Source organism: Lolium rigidum, chromosome 5, assembly GCF_022539505.1.
Source record: "Lolium rigidum isolate FL_2022 chromosome 5, APGP_CSIRO_Lrig_0.1, whole genome shotgun sequence".
NCBI lineage: Eukaryota > Viridiplantae > Streptophyta > Magnoliopsida > Poales > Poaceae > Lolium > Lolium rigidum.
In genome coordinates this window covers 220,480,979-220,496,364 of record NC_061512.1, presented here as the reverse complement: position 1 = coordinate 220,496,364, position 15,386 = coordinate 220,480,979, and the positions used below count along the sequence as shown (strand labels likewise).

The window sequence follows — 15,386 nt, the reverse complement described above, 5'->3', positions numbered from 1 at the left end:
GAAGGCAGGGTGTTGCCGTCAAACTAATTAAGTCATGTGTGCCATATTCGATGCACACTAGACTTAGTTTTTAGATAGTCCCTCTGCCTGCCGTGTGATCCAATATATGAGGCCTCCTTTTAGTTTGTCTAGTGCATTGGCCAATGATTCAACAATGACACAACGGAAGGCAGGGTGCTTCCCTCAAACTTAGTCATGTGTACCATATTACTTGTACACTAGACTTATTTTGCGGACAATCCCTTTACCTGTTGTGTGATCCTATATATGAGGCATCTTTTTTGTTTGTCTAGTGCACCGACAAATGATTGAACAATGGCACAATGAAAAGCAATGTGCTGCCTTCAAACTTAGTTGTGTGTGCCAGTTTCCCTGCACACTAGACTATGTTTGGGGATAGTCCCTTCGCCTGCCGTGTGACCAAATGTATGAGGCCTCTTTTGTGTTGGCCAATGATTCAAATATGGCAGCATGGAAGGCTAGGTGGTGGCCGCAAACTTAGTCATGTGTGCCACATTCGTTACACATTACACTTAGTTTGTGGCCACTCCCCTATGCCTGCTTTGTGACCCAATGTATGAGGCCTTGTGTGCTTCTTCACTTTTGCATTGGCCTTTGATTCAACAAAGGCACAACGGAAGGCAAGGTGCTGCCCTCAAACTTAGTCGTGTGTGTCACATTACTTGCACACTAGATTTAGTTTGAGGGCAGACCTTTGAGCTGTCGTGTGAGCCAATGTATGAGGCCTCACTAATGTTTTCAATGTCCATTTTCATCTATAATTGTGAGTGTGTGATACGTCTCAAACGTATCTATAATTTCTTATGTTCCATGCTACTTTTATGATGATACTCACATGTTTTATACACACTTTACATCATTTATATGCATTTTCCGGAACTAACCTATTAACAAGATGCCGAAGTGCCAGTTCTTGTTTTTTGCTGTTTTTGGTTTCAGAAATCCTAGTAAGGAAATATTCTCGGAATTGGACGAAATCAAGGCCCACGATCTTATATTTCCACGAAGCTTCCAGAACACCGAAGAGGGACCAGAGGGGAGGCCCAGGACCCCCACACATGGTGGCGGCGCGGCTAGAGGGGGGGCGCCCCCTGGTGTGTGGGTCCCCCAGACCCCTTCCGACTCCGTTTCTTCGCCTATATAAGTCGTCGTGACCTAAATCTTCGACACGGATAAGCCACGATACGAGAAAAGTTCTAGAGCCACCGCCATCGCGAAGCCAAGATTCGGGGGACAGAAGTCTCTGTTCCGGCACGCCGCCGGGACGGGGAATTGCCCCCGGAAGGCATCTCCATCGACACCACCGCCATCTCCATCGACGCTGCTGTCTCCTATGATGAGGAGGGGTAGTTCTCCCCGAGGCTAAGGGCTGTACCGGTAGCTATGTGGTTAATCTCTCTCCCATGTACTTCAATACAATGATCTCATGAGTTGCTTTGCATGATTGAGATCCATATGATGAGCTTAGTAATCTAGATGTCGTTATGCTATTCAAGTGGATTTTACTTATGTGATCTCCGGAGACTCCTTGTCCCACGTGTGTAAAGGTGACGAGTGTGTGCACCGTGTGGGTCTCTTAGGCTATATTTCACGAGAATACTTGTTCACTCGGGTTATGATTTGAGTTGGATGTCTCTATGAAATTGTGGTGTGTTAGTACCTCCTATGAATGCTCACAGTGACAGCGTGGGGTGTTTATTAGTACTTGGGAATACATCTTTAAGGTTTGCCTACATGATGAATTAGTGTTCGTTATCTTGCCAAAGAGTAATTCGGAATCGCATAGTGAAGTGCTTATTTATATTCCTTTATGATTGCAATGTTGAGAGTGTCCACTAGTGAAAGTATGATCCCTAGGCCTTGTTTCCAAGCATCGAATCTCCGTTTATTTACTGTTCTACTGCATGTTTACTTGCTGCCATATTTTATTCAGATTGCTATTACCACTCATATTCATCCATATCACTTGTATTTCACTATCCCTTCGCCGAACTAGTGCACCTATACATCTGACAAGTGTATTAGGTGTGTTGGGGACACAAGAGACTTCTTGTATCGTGATTGCAGGGTTGCTTGAGAGGGATATCTTTGTCCTCTACCTCCCTGAGTTCGATAAACCTTGGGTGATTCACTTAAGGGAAACTTGCTGCTGTTCTACAAACCTCTGCTCTTGGAGGCCCAACACTGTCTACAGGAATAGAAGCCAGTTGTGGACAGCAGTATGCACACCTCTAATGGCATGTGTTCTTGCGGTAGACTGAGAAGATCATGCTTGGGTCACCTGTTGAGACCACCGATGAGGGACCATCGAGGAAGCGAAGGTCGGCTAACGTTGGCCACTTCCAAGACGAGGTAGGGTCGGACCATTTCCTGCGCATCGTCTTCAGGCCCACCTTCGGCCGACTCCTAATCCCTAAAGATTTGTCAAGTGGTTCGAAGAAATCCCTTCCGACATCATCGTCCTCACCAACACTGCCTGCAATTAGAGGATGCCTGCGATGAGAGAAGACGATGACACATACATCGATCAGGGGCGGGCGGGCTTCGCCATCACCCATCAGCTCGAGGTAGGCCATTTTCTCACCTTCAAGAAGGTGTCCTCCTTCGAGTACAATGTGGTCATCTTCGTCCACACCTGCACTGAGGTGATAAGCAGGTGCCTGTACCATGGTGATGCCACCAGGTGTGTTGTCTTCGAAAATCATGTTTGAAGCTTGCCTGGTACTGTGTCGCTGCTACCATGTCATGTCTAGTGTCTAATGGTGTCTGTTTGCTGTTCGTGTCATGTCCTGAACTATGATCGTGTCTGAACAATGGTGTGTCTTGAACTATGATCGTGCCTGAACAATGATGTCTCGTGAACTACTATCGACTATGATCATTGCTAAGTTTCCTTGTGCTTACATTGTGTTCTTACTTGTGCGGTTGATCATTGTTAACGTCAATATTGAAGGGAAGAGGTAACAAGAAGCGGATTTTGGGTTGCAACCAAACAATAGGGACACCGTTCTAGGCTGCTACTAACCTGAAAACCGACTTACCAAACGGGCAGAGCCCAAAAACTCCGCGCAGCCCACCAAATAACATGGCTTTTCTTGCCCGTGGCCCGTCTCAGACGCGCAAGGGCTTCTTCCAACTAACGCAGTGGTAGAAGAAATCGGTCCAGGTAACCAAACACGCCGTAGTAGATTTTGTATATCCCCTTCGCGCCGGTGATTTAGATTTAGGAAAAATGTTAAGGATATATTTGGTTTAGTTGATTGGTTTCCTATTGTGTACATCTCCTATTTATTGGTACGATCGGTTTATGATCCTTATGTCCTTTGCTCTGTACCTTTGTATGTCTATAAAGAGAGGAAAACCCCACGATAGGATATCACGGCAAATCACTTTTCTAAACTGCAGGCAGTACCAGCTATCCATTGACGTCTGTCGGCCACCTTCGTCGTAGCGCATTGTACTACCATTGAAGCCTTGAAGTGCTCAGTCATCAACGTCTCATCCGACTATCACGGCTGCTACGATGCCCCACATGTCAAATTTCCCCCCAAGGACCATCACTGCTGCCGACTCAGTACTTCGAAACGATGGCACAGATGTGTGAAATTACTCCGGAACCATGCCACACAATTGAAGTGCTCAGTCTGCTACCGGACTCGGTGCAATAAGTGGCCACCACACAAAGCTGGTAACCAAACACTTCATCAGTTCATATCCAGAGCGCAGTGTGCGTGCTAGCTTCCAAATAGACAGACGGCAGCCAGCCTCAAGCGCGCACAAACAGGATCAGCACTCGGACACGCACCCGCGCTCAGTAACGGAGTAGGCATGGACGTAGAAGCGCTCAAGGACACGCTCCCCGCGCCGGCGACGGAGCCGTCGCCGGCGCCGCGCAAGAAGGGGATGCACTGGCTGGTCGTGGTGATCAACTGCGGGATGCTCACGGTGGGAACCACGGGCGGGCCGCTCATCACCCGCCTCTACTACAGCAAGGGCGGCCACCGGCAGTGGCTCTCGTCGTGGATCGAGACCGCCGCCTGGCCGCTGCTGCTGGTCATCGTGGTGGCGTCCTACATCACCCGGCGGGCGCGCGACCCCAGCGCGCCGCTGCTGCTGACCCGGCCGCGGATCCTGCTCGCCGCGGTGCCGCTGGGGCTGGCCATGGGCGCGGACAACTTCCTCTACGCCTTCGGCCTCTCGTACCTGCCGGTCTCCACCTCCGCCATCCTCATCTCCACGCAGCTCGCCTTCACCGTCTTCTTCGCGTTCCTCATCGTGCGGCAGCGCCTCACGGCCTCCTCCCTGAACGCCGTGGCGCTGCTCACCATCGGCGCCGTGGTGCTGGGCCTGCACGCCTCCTCGGACCGCCCCGCCGGGGTTAGCAGGGGCCAGTACTGGCTGGGCTTCGTCCTCACCCTCGGCGCCGCGGCGCTCTACGGCCTCATGCTGCCGCTCGTCGAGCTCACCTACAAGCGCGCCGCGGCCGGCGGCCGCGTGCTCACGTACGCGCTGGTGATCGAGGTGCAGCTCGTCATGACCTTCGTCGCCACCGCGTTTGGCACCGTCGGCATGGTCGTCAACAAGGATTTCCAGGCAAGTGCCCCCACGCGCGTCCCTCCTGTCCCCTGCACTCTCTTCTACGTCACGATCTCGTCTCCATTAATTTCCAGGTTCCAACAAAGGATTGCACTAAACATTCAGTACAGTTAATTACTGTAACGCACTCTTTCCCAAACAAGCCTTGTAAATTTCCAGGCCGGCACTGTAGGATACGAGCGCGGCAGGGATAGAATTTTGCGTCGTTTTACGAGTGACAGTATTTTTTTTCTTGGCGGGCAGCGAGTAACGGAGTAGCCCTGTAGTCCGGCGAACTGTGCCCACCCTGTAGTCAGCTGGGCGCAGTAGGCATCAGCGCTTCAATTCCCCGAATGGTTTGGCGGCCATCGAAAACATTGGCCTTGGACCATACGTCCTGGCAGACGCCGTTTGGCATCAACAGCACCGCTGTTCTCGCGGATCTCGTGTGAGACACATCGAGGGGGGAAAAATGGCGGAGACCAGTACTGGCTGGGCTTCTTCCAGAGCTCCGGCGCTGTGCGGGCTCGTGCTGCCGCTCGTGGAGCTCACCGACAAGCGCGCGGCCGTCGGCGGCCGCGTGGTGATGTACGCGCTGGTGATTGAGATGCAACTGTTCTTGGGTTCCTTCTGCACCGTCGTCGTCAACAAGGATTTCCAGGTGCCAATGTCACGCGTCCCTGTCCCTACACTAGTCCTTGATCATTTGTTTCGTTGCTTATCGTGCTGTCCCTACACTAGTCCTACTCTGTCTTTCCTATTGCTGGGGCCGATCGAGTAGTTAATGGTACTCCTGGTGTTTAATTAGTTCCAAGTTCCAACAAAGGTCTGCCCGGTTATTTTTTTCACGGTTTTTTGCGCAGGGTTTCTAGGTTTTCTTGGTTTTTTCCGTTAGATTCAAAATTTGTTCTGATTTAAAATCATTCAAATTTGTACAGATTCAAAATCATTCAAAATACTCTCTCCGTTCAGTACAAGAAAATACTACAACAAACTAATTAATGACACGGTTAATTATGTGAGAGTATTTTCGTGTTTCGAATTAATTAAACATAGTGTATGTGGTGCATCTTAACTCTTAAGAGGTAGAAATCTAATTAATTTTGCCTCAATTAGTGTTAGTGTGCTTACATACTACCTCCGTTTCATACAATATGGCCTATATTATTTTTGGAAAAGTCAAGCTAAATAAAGTTTGACTAAATTTTTAGGTAAAACTATCAAGAACCATGATATTATGTAGATATCGTCTAAAAATATATTTCATGAGAAATCCAATGGTCTTGAGTTTGGAATATACATATTAACAAGGTTTTCTAAAAACTTGATCAAACTTAACGTAGTTTAACTTTTCAGAAAAATACAATACTTATTATTCGAAATGGACGTAGTAGTACTTATAAAATGTACTAGTACTATGGAGTATCTCAATTAATGTTAGTGGCCTTACAGTTTTGTATCTTACTACTCCATGTATATATATTTCATCAATTTTGTTTATAGTTATTTCATCGAGTATACACTAGTACTTATTCTGGAATGAGCAAATCTATACACTAGTATATAGTTATTTCATCGAGTATTCCCAAACAATCCTTCAAAGTTTCGAGGCAGCTAGGAGCGTGTAGGAGTAGGAGTAGAATTTTGCTTCAGGTTATGGTTATGGACATGTAGCTTTTTTTCGGTTTTTCTACATGATTTCATTAACCATCTAATCGGGTTTGCTTTAAGATTCGTGACGGGAGTGTGGGCTCCTTTTGGCTCCACCCGGCCCGGGGCGTCTGCGTGGGCTATTCTAAACCGGTTTGCACGATTTTTTCATGCGCAGGGTTTCTGGGTTTTCCTGGTTTTTTCTGTTAAGATTTAAAAAAAACTGATTTAAAATCATTCAAATTTGAGATTTGTTTAGATTCAAAATTTGTTCAGATTCAAAGATCATTTAGAATTGTAGTTCGCTGAAATTCAAAAAATGTTCAATTTTGAAATTTGTTCGGATTCAAAATTGTTTCAGATTTGAAATTTGTTAAATTTTGAATTTTATTCAGATTCTTTAACTAACAAATGAAAAAGGCTATAAAATAGGCTATGATGTCAGGCTAAAATCTCAGTCACCTGAGCTCCAAGCCCCTTTTTAGCTTAACTTTTTTTTTAGTTTTAAGAAAATTTGAAAAATATCTAGAGGTAGAAAATGTTTTGAAAATTTGGACTATATTTAAAATAGAAAATTCAAGATATCATTGTACTCTTTGTTACCTTTAGTTCACGACAAAATATAGATTTAGTATTTTTGCATAGCCCAAAATACAACATGTATCGTTCTGAAAATTTACAGTGCGGAACTCCATGTAGCCCGAGCAGTCCATTATCGACAGTATTTTTGTGTGATGTTACCACCTATGTTACCCCCACTATGAGCAGTCTAAAGGTGGCAGTGAGTACTGTACGCCTGTATAGTCCGGCGAATAGCGGCAACGACCCAGATCCCAGAGTCCCCCTGACACTAGTTGCCGTCGATGCAGCACTTCAATTTCCCGAATGATTTCACGTCATCCAAAAGACTGTCCTTGGCCCATTTCCTCTGCTGACTGTGAGCTCTCGTGTATTTCGAGGCATCCTGTCAAGTCTGTCTCGTTATTTAGCGGAATTATTGCTGGAGCCTCTCGGCCTCTGTGATCTCGAGAAACATCACGCTGAAGAAAAAACGAGAGCTTGAGCTGTGGGACGCCAACCACATCAACAATAGGGCGTGTTTGGTATCTCGCACGACATAGAGTATGAGCTGATAAATATGCTTTTGTTAAGGGCTACTAAATAATGGGGGGTCCAAAAAAATTGGGTAGGCTCCACTTCTACTAACGAATCGGTTGTTCTTTCGGAGTCTGACACTTGCGAGAAGAAAATGTGTGAAGATTTGGGAAATGCAGGGTGCCACACACCTCTATACTTGGAAAAGTGAAAAAATAGTAAAATAAAAGGTTAAAAAAATTGAACTTTTTTAAAACAAAGATGGTCAGGTATTATATCTGTATAAAATGTTTCTCTAGAAAATTACTTTCAATGTATTCTGGGTAAAAAAACAAACTCGAAACACCCCACCCCCATGATCAGGTACTATTCACTTTATATCCGTTATAAATTTTTTTGCCCTGAAGACCATGGAAATCCTTTCTTTTCTAAACATTTTTTTACGAGTACAAACTTAATCATCTTTGGTTTTCAAGAAGTGTGTGGCACCCGAGAGCCAAAAATCACCTTCCTTGAAGATTTTCCCTATTTTTGTTGATGTGGTGTTGTGTCTCCCGTGGCATGCATGACACATCCACAACTAAACACCCAACACAGAATCTTTTCAAAACCCACCACATCCAGCACGAGGTACCAAACGAACCCACAACTCGTTTTTCTCCATGAGCCCGAGCTACCAAACACGTCGTGAGAGGCGAAGACGATACGTGACCCCAGCGTACAAGAACTAGTTTCGGCGGGAATGCTTCTAGCTAGGATGGGAACCAAGGATGATGTCACGGTCGTCGTCCTCGCGGTCTACTCCTCACTTCCCGTTGTCTAGCGGCCTCGCTGCTCCTTGGGCCACCTTGCCGGAAAGGGCGAGGTTGAGGTGAAGTCTTCCTTGCCACCAAGGAACCGCTTGACTGTGCGAGGCGATGACATTCTCTTCTGACAACCTATGCGGCATAGGTCTTTGCAACCGCCTCACGAAGGGTTGTACCTTCGCTGCCCGAAGAAGCAGCCGTTGATGGCAGGCGCATGTCAGACGCAACCACCGCTCAGCTCCACCAGTAATCGTGGCTGCCCAAGGCCCTGCTCGTTGACATGACCCACCACAACTCGTGAGCGTGCCGCTATATGTTGGCATCGAATGCTCAATGTGCGACATCGGCTGCTTTTTCGACATGACCCACCACAACTCGTGAGTGTGCCGCTATATGTTGGCATCGAATGCTCAATGTGCGACATCGGCTGCTTTTTCGACCTCATGGGCGGCAGTGAAGCAGGTCCTATCGGCGCTGATCGATGGAGAAGGAATGAGCACCTACGCAGTCAAGGAGGGGGAGTCGAACGAGGAGGACTATGAGTGGTTCTGGTGGCACGCGCCGGGAGGACAGTCATGACGAGGATTAGGTTTAGATTTAGTTTAAATTCTGTTCAAACTATACAAAATATCTCCAAATTTAAAAAATTGAATTGAAGTTTTTTGTAAATTCATATGGGGGACGAGGCTGCGAGGGTCGTCGCCAAACAGGGCAACAAGCGCGGGCACCCTCATTCGAGCAATTTTGCGCTTTTGCCATGCGCAGTTTAGGAGAGGCCGCTGGTGATGATTTGAGATCTCAACAAACATGACGGTGAAAAGATGGGGGCTCGAGCACATCCAATTAGCTTGCGTCGACGCTAGCTAGCTACTAGCTGTGTTGTCGTAGCGTTTGCGTGGAGTGGGCGCCAACTGCCATTTTCTCGCGCGTACTGTATTTGCCGGGTCGGTGCAATTGTGGCAACAGTGGCATGGGACGTCAAATCTCCTTGCTCCTCTGCATGTCAACAAAGATCCAAGCCTAGACGAGGCGAGCAGCCCAAAGATAACGAATTTAGAATATTGCCCACTTGCGGTGGGGTCGACTCGGTTCACACTTTCTTGTGATCGTCTCTGTACCGTCCAAACGATGATAATGGTGCCGCGACCATTTCAACCTCACGGCCGTGGTAAAATCCAAATCTGCACAAGTTTTGTGCAGCTTAGAAGACACGCTGGTATACATGTGTGTGTGTGGAGAGAGGGAGCGAAATACATGAATCACGGCGCTCCACCTTTGCCCCAAGCTTCCCTCCGCCGGTCAAGCACCGTACCGGCCATCCCTCTAAGGGCATCTCCAACCGGGCGACCCATCCCGCGCCCGCGCGTCCGGATGGGTCGAAACGGACAAAAACGCGGCCCAGCGCGCGGACCCATCCCTAAAACGGATGGCCGCGGCGTCCGGGACGACCCAAACCCGGCCCAAATCTTGGCCGGGTTTGCGTGGCCGCGGACGCGAAAGGCTGGTCGCTCGCGTCCTCCCCTTGTCCGCCCCGGCCCGCCCGTCTCGCCACCCAAAACACAAGGCCGCCGCACACATCTCCCCACCCGCTCCGCCGCCACCCACGGACCGGCGATTTCGGAGCGCGTCGACGCCGGCCATCGTCGTCCGAGACGCCGGCAAGCGGGCGGAAGCATAGGTCGAGGTCCCGCGCTCGCTTTCGCCGCGTCGTAGCAGCAGCCGGAGGACGCCGGCGCCGGCGTTGTTGTCCTCTCACCGTCGCGACACCTCCCGCCGTTCGCGAGCTGCGCCGTTTCCGCCCGGAGGTGAGCCCTCCGCACCGTGTTTCCGGACCGCAAGTCGGCCGAGACGGCCATGGCTGCAGTCCCTAGAGAAGCATTTGGATCGCCTCCGCTCGCGAGGTGTTCGTTCAAAAGCTCGAACTAATATGTGTCCCTTTTCGCATCATGGTGGACAGCGACGACGAGTACTACTTCAAGAACTTCATCGACACGTCGTCGAAGAGGAGTCCGACGACGAATTTTTCACGGATGCTGCGGTGCTCATCCACGAGCACATTGTCTCGCGGATCCCCGTGTTCCGGGGTCCTTGCCGGGCGCGCGGCCGCCTTGGACCGCAAAAGAGAACGCGGCCACGACCAGCTCTACAACGACTACTTCCAACCCAATCCATTGTTCGTGCCGCACTTGTTTCGCCGTCGTTTTCGGATGAACAGGCCACTGTTCCGCCGGATAATGGATGGCGTCAAGATCTACGACGACTACTTCGTGCGAAAGTGGATGCACTTGGCAAGGTAGGCCTTCTTCGTACCGGAAATGCACGGCAGCGATTAGGATGCTCGCATATGGCGTTGCCGGTGATTTCGTAGATGAGTACACGCGCATGAGTGAGTCAACCGGCCTGGAATCGATGTACAGTGTTCTCGCAGAGCGGTGATCGGTTCGTTCGGAGAACAGTACCTCCGGCAACCAAATGCAGAGGACACATCTCGTCCGTTGTCGATCAACGCTTCCGGGGGTTTCCTGGGATGCTTGGCAGCATAGACCGCATGCATTGGGAGTGGAAGAACTCGCCCCTTTGGTTGGCAGGGTCATACAGCGGCCATTCCGAGGGGTGCACAGTCATTCTTGAAGCTGTTGCTTCCCATGACACATGGATTTGGCACTCATTCTTCGGAATGGCTGGCTCGCACAATGACATCAATGTGCTGCGGCGCTCTCCGGTGTTTGATAGGCTAGCGTACGGTCAGTCCCCTGATGTGGATTTTGAGATCAATGGCCACCACTACACGAAGGGGTACTACCTTGCCGATGGTATCTATCCACCTTGGGCTACACTCGTGAAGACAATCCGAAACCCCAGCTCGCGAGCAGGAGGCAAGGTTTGCCAAAGAGCAGGAGGCAGCCCGGAAAGATGTCGAGCGGGCGTTTGGCATCCTCCAAGCTCGTTGGGCTATCGTCGGACACCGCTGCCGAGCCCGGGATGTGCAAACTCGTGGGAGGTGATGACCGCTTCGTAATCATGCATAACATGATTGTTGAGGTAGAGCGGGATGATTCACTCTTTGATAATGACTGGGACGGCCAAGGACGGTTGGTTACTCCTCAACGTGCTCCGGCATCATTCCAGGACATTCTTCATGCGCACCATGAAATTCGAGATCTAGCCGTACACAACCAGCTTCAAAGCTGATTTGGTCGAGCACATGTGGCGGCATGTAGGCAACAATGCCGCAAACAACAATGATGAAGGAGATCCTTAAGCCTAGAGCATTTTGTATCGTTTCTTCATTTTATTTGAATAATACTTTATCCTTGATTACATGGACTATGTAATGTATAATACATTTAGAGCATTTCAACTATTTTATATATTTTTTCTATAATTTATTTTGCGTTTTTCTAGTGAATTTACAAGAAAAACATACCATGGGGCGCCGCGACCCAAATCGGCGCGTTAGGCGCGGCGCGCGACCCAAACGGACGCGCGGACGCGGGGCACCGTCCGCGCGTCCGCTCGGGCACGCAAACGGCCCAAAACGGACGGCCCAGCGCGTCCGTTTGGGTCGCCCGGTTGGAGATGCCCTAAGTCCAGTGAGTGGTTAGCATCTCCACCGCTAGCCCCTAACTAGACGCCGGTAGGGGCGTCGGCACCTTGTTTGGGGGTGCCGACACTGTATCCTCTATTTGGGGTAGCTGTTCCCACACCGGCGTCCCCAAAATGGCGGCCCCGATAGATATTTTGAATTAAAATCATAAATAAATGCATAGAAAATTGAATAAGAAACATTTTATTTCACAAACTAATACATAATTGGGAACGTGGTTCACATGAAGATATAGTTTGGAACATGGTATTCCACAAACTAATACATAGTTTGAACCATGGTTGACACAAATATAAAACATTGCAAAAAAAACTAAACCTAACTAGGCCGGTCATCGCAGGTTTCGTGTGTTCGCTGCCAAGAAAGAACACTCAAGGGCACACCCAGTCACCCAAACTGGAAAATCCAGCTGGCGAGGGTACCCTTGTTGGTTCTTTCGAGGAAGAACATCCAAAAACATGCGAGCCGATATTCGCTGCGAAGAAACAACACTCGTCAGTCGTCGTCCTCCTCGGCGCTATCTATGTGGTAGTTCCGGCGGCAACGCGTCTCGTCGAAGACCTTGACGCTCATGTCCCTTTTGTCAAAGTAGGAGAACACGAGCACGAAGCCGGCTTGGAGACTGTGGTGGCGCGCGAACTTCTTCCAGCCGATGTGGAGGTACATCTTGCCGCGCGCGTCGTAGATCACGTCCATGATCCACCGGTAGTAGCCGCATGAATCCTCTCGCAGATGCAGCGTGCCTGGGCGGTCGTCGCCGGCGATGAAGTATGCGAAGGTGTTCGTCAGCCTCTGGATGCCACGTGGGTCGCCCTTGAGGACGAGGACGAACTTGAACAACACGGCCCCCTCCTCGTCCATCTCCGACGATGAAGACGACGGCGTCGCAGGCGATGGCGTGCGTGCACGTCTGCCGCGGCCACGGCCACGACCACGGCCGCGACCTCCGCCTCGACCAGACATGGCGTCGTCTTTTCAGATGGTGGCGGCTAGGGTTGGGGAGAGAGTCGCTAGGGTTTGTGTGTGGGAGGAACGATGAGAGGCTGCCCTTTTTATAGGCCGGAGGGAGGCGGGGGAGCGGTGACGCTCATTAACAGCAGCACAAAGAGCAAGGCGCGCGCGACGGGACGGTTCGCTGCGCGTCTGCGGAAACTGCACCGCCGCTGCGCCCCAATAATTCCCGTCGCGAGGTAGGCGACAATTAGGTTAAAATTGAATGAGCCGCTGACGCGTCGGTCCCGCCACTCCCCGCTAGCGTCGACTTTTGGGATGTGTGGCTGACAGGCGGCTCCCACACCCAAAAATTTCAGCCTCGCGAGGCGCCGGCGTGCCCGATTCGCACTCTTGGCGAAGGGACCGGCACGGGGTTGCCGGCGATTCTATTGGACTCTAAAATTGGCCGGCGGCGTATGGCGCGCGCCGGTGCGAGCCCATTTTCGCTCATGGCCCCTAAATTACTATCGGGGTCGTTATCGGGGCGTTGGTGGAGATGCTCTTATATCCTCTCAGAAGCCGTGGCACGCTGACCCCACCATAAGTTTATTTGCTCCCATCGACCGCCTCCATGCTAGACAGGTGCTTCGGGGAAATAGCCACTGCACGAATCACGACACATTGATCTAACGGTGGAAAGATGTGACTGAGCCCTAAGCTAAAGCTGAGAATTAGCAAAACCGTGATGAAATATCTGCTGCGACCCGTGGGAATAAAATGGAGGCAGCTTCGAACGCGTAGCTGTACTCCTGTAGGACCACATTTCCTTCTTCCTCTTCTTCTTCCCCCGCCCGGGACAGGCCTGCTTGTGAGTCAGCCTCCTCCTCCTTGCCAAGTCTCCTTGCTTGCTCCCATGATCGATCATTCATGCATGAAAACCATTGTCAGCCACCACCGAACCTCCTAGCTAGAGACCTAGATTCCTAGACACGTTATCCCCTTGTATGATGCGATGCATTTGGCAAATGGCATTTTCCTTAAGTGGAAACACAGGATTTTCAGTGAAGAAAATGCACTACAATGGAATGGGAGTGGGCAGCGCTCGATGGCTTCTGCCCCTGGACTTTCTTTCCCTAGCTGTCTAGGCCCACTTTGAAAGAAGCCTTGTTTGACTGCTTAAGGTAGGAGTACCGTGGTACTGCGAAGCTAGGGGCAGCATGATCACATGGTTTCTGGACGGCACAATTCGGCACCCAAAATGTGCCCCGCCACTAACCATAAGAAAAAAGGATGTAACCCCACCTTGCGCATGCGTGAAAAACAGTCGTGGATTCGTCTTTGGATGGAGAGGCAGATTAGGCTTTTTAAGCACAAAGAGATAGATAGAGATAGAGAAGTGTGTCACCGTGCTCCTACTTTCTCGATCCTCATCTTTGACTCTTCCATCCTACCAAGGCACTCACAAGCTAGTAGCTCACACAGTAACAAGCACCAGCGACACAAGATACACTGGTAGCAAGATTCAGATCATGCTTTCGGTCGCACGCTTTTCTATTTTTTCTCCTTATTTCTGTACGTCGCAGACCACGCCTACAACACTATGCATAGAGCAACATCGACTGATCACTTATGGATGGATGTGTTTGCTGGGTGCAGGCGATCGCACGGGAGGCGCGGGCGTTCGAGCTGGGGGAGGCGCGCTACTACACGGTGCTGGTGTGGAGCGCCATCCTGTGGCAGTTCTACTTCCTCGGCAGCGTCGGCGTCATCTTCTGCGTCCACACCCTTCTCACCGGGATCATCATCGCCGCCTTCATCCCCGTCACCGAGGTGCTCGCCGTTGTCTTCCTCCACGAGAAGTTCAGCAGCGAGAAGGCCATCGCCCTCGTGCTCTCCCTCTGGGGCCTCGCCTCCTACTCCTACGGCGAGTATGTCGACGCCCAGGCCAACAAGAAGAAAACGACCTCGTCCGAATCCCAGGCTCTTCCTAGTCCTAACTAGGCTCCTAGCATATATTTCTAGAAAGATAACGGTGCCTTTAGACATTCCTAAACCTTCGATATGCATGTAAATATGACACGATCAGAATCAAACTCCATTCCCCTAGAATATAGCGGAGATCTTATCTTATCTCATGGTGACGAATTAATCACGATCCAGCTGGGAAGATAGAGGTAGCTCGAGACATAGAAGACAGGGGATGCGCTGCAGTTCATCTATATTTGTAGCTGATGTAGATTGCTATGACGATTCTCTACTTTTCTAGAAATCTGAAATGAACCAAGCGAAAAAAAGAGATACACTGTTAGTTAGGCCGCAATTTGATAACAGGTGCAACTAGTTTGGGTAGCTCCATCTCATCGCGGGAGCCAAGAAATCTCCCAAAACACCTACTCTCTTATTTGACAAGCCCATTGGCAGTTTTGGGCGCATTTTCCTTTTTTTCCTTTTCATTTTTTTCTTTACCGGTGTATACATTTCCTTTTGATAACATATATTTATGTGAGAAAACACAACCCAGATAAACATAATATATACACGGTGAGATAACATTCTACTTTTCTGACATAGCATTATTTTATTTTGATTTTTTTCCGAAGTTACGTAAGATTTTATTTGACATGATTAGACATGTTAGTTGACATGAACGAATGTATTTCTTGGATCGCGAATTTTTCTATGATGTGGAACACTTTAAT

The 15,386-nt window shown here is 49.6% G+C and overlaps 1 protein-coding gene across 1 annotated transcript; it reads left to right on the top strand.

Annotated features, from left to right (window-relative positions):
* The first annotated feature begins 3,849 nt into the window (after window positions 1-3,849).
* On the top strand, window positions 3,850-14,822 carry LOC124657103 (purine permease 3-like). The gene is made up of 2 exons (XM_047195714.1): window positions 3,850-4,614; window positions 14,344-14,822. The coding sequence occupies exons 1-2, from the start codon at window positions 3,850-3,852 to the stop codon at window positions 14,686-14,688; spliced, it is 1,110 nt and encodes a 369-aa protein (XP_047051670.1). The 3' UTR covers window positions 14,689-14,822.
* Window positions 14,823-15,386: the final 564 nt, after the last annotated feature.

What these genes read in the sequence shown, in the direction of transcription:
- LOC124657103 (XM_047195714.1), top strand. Translation starts at nt 3,850, where the DNA reads ATGGACGTAGAAGCGCTCAAGGACACGCTCCCCGCGCCGGCGACGGAG. An exon ending in TCGTCAACAAGGATTTCCAG is followed by an intron (nt 4,615 to 14,343) that starts GCAAGTGCCCCC and finishes TGCTGGGTGCAG; the next exon opens with GCGATCGCACGGGAGGCGCG.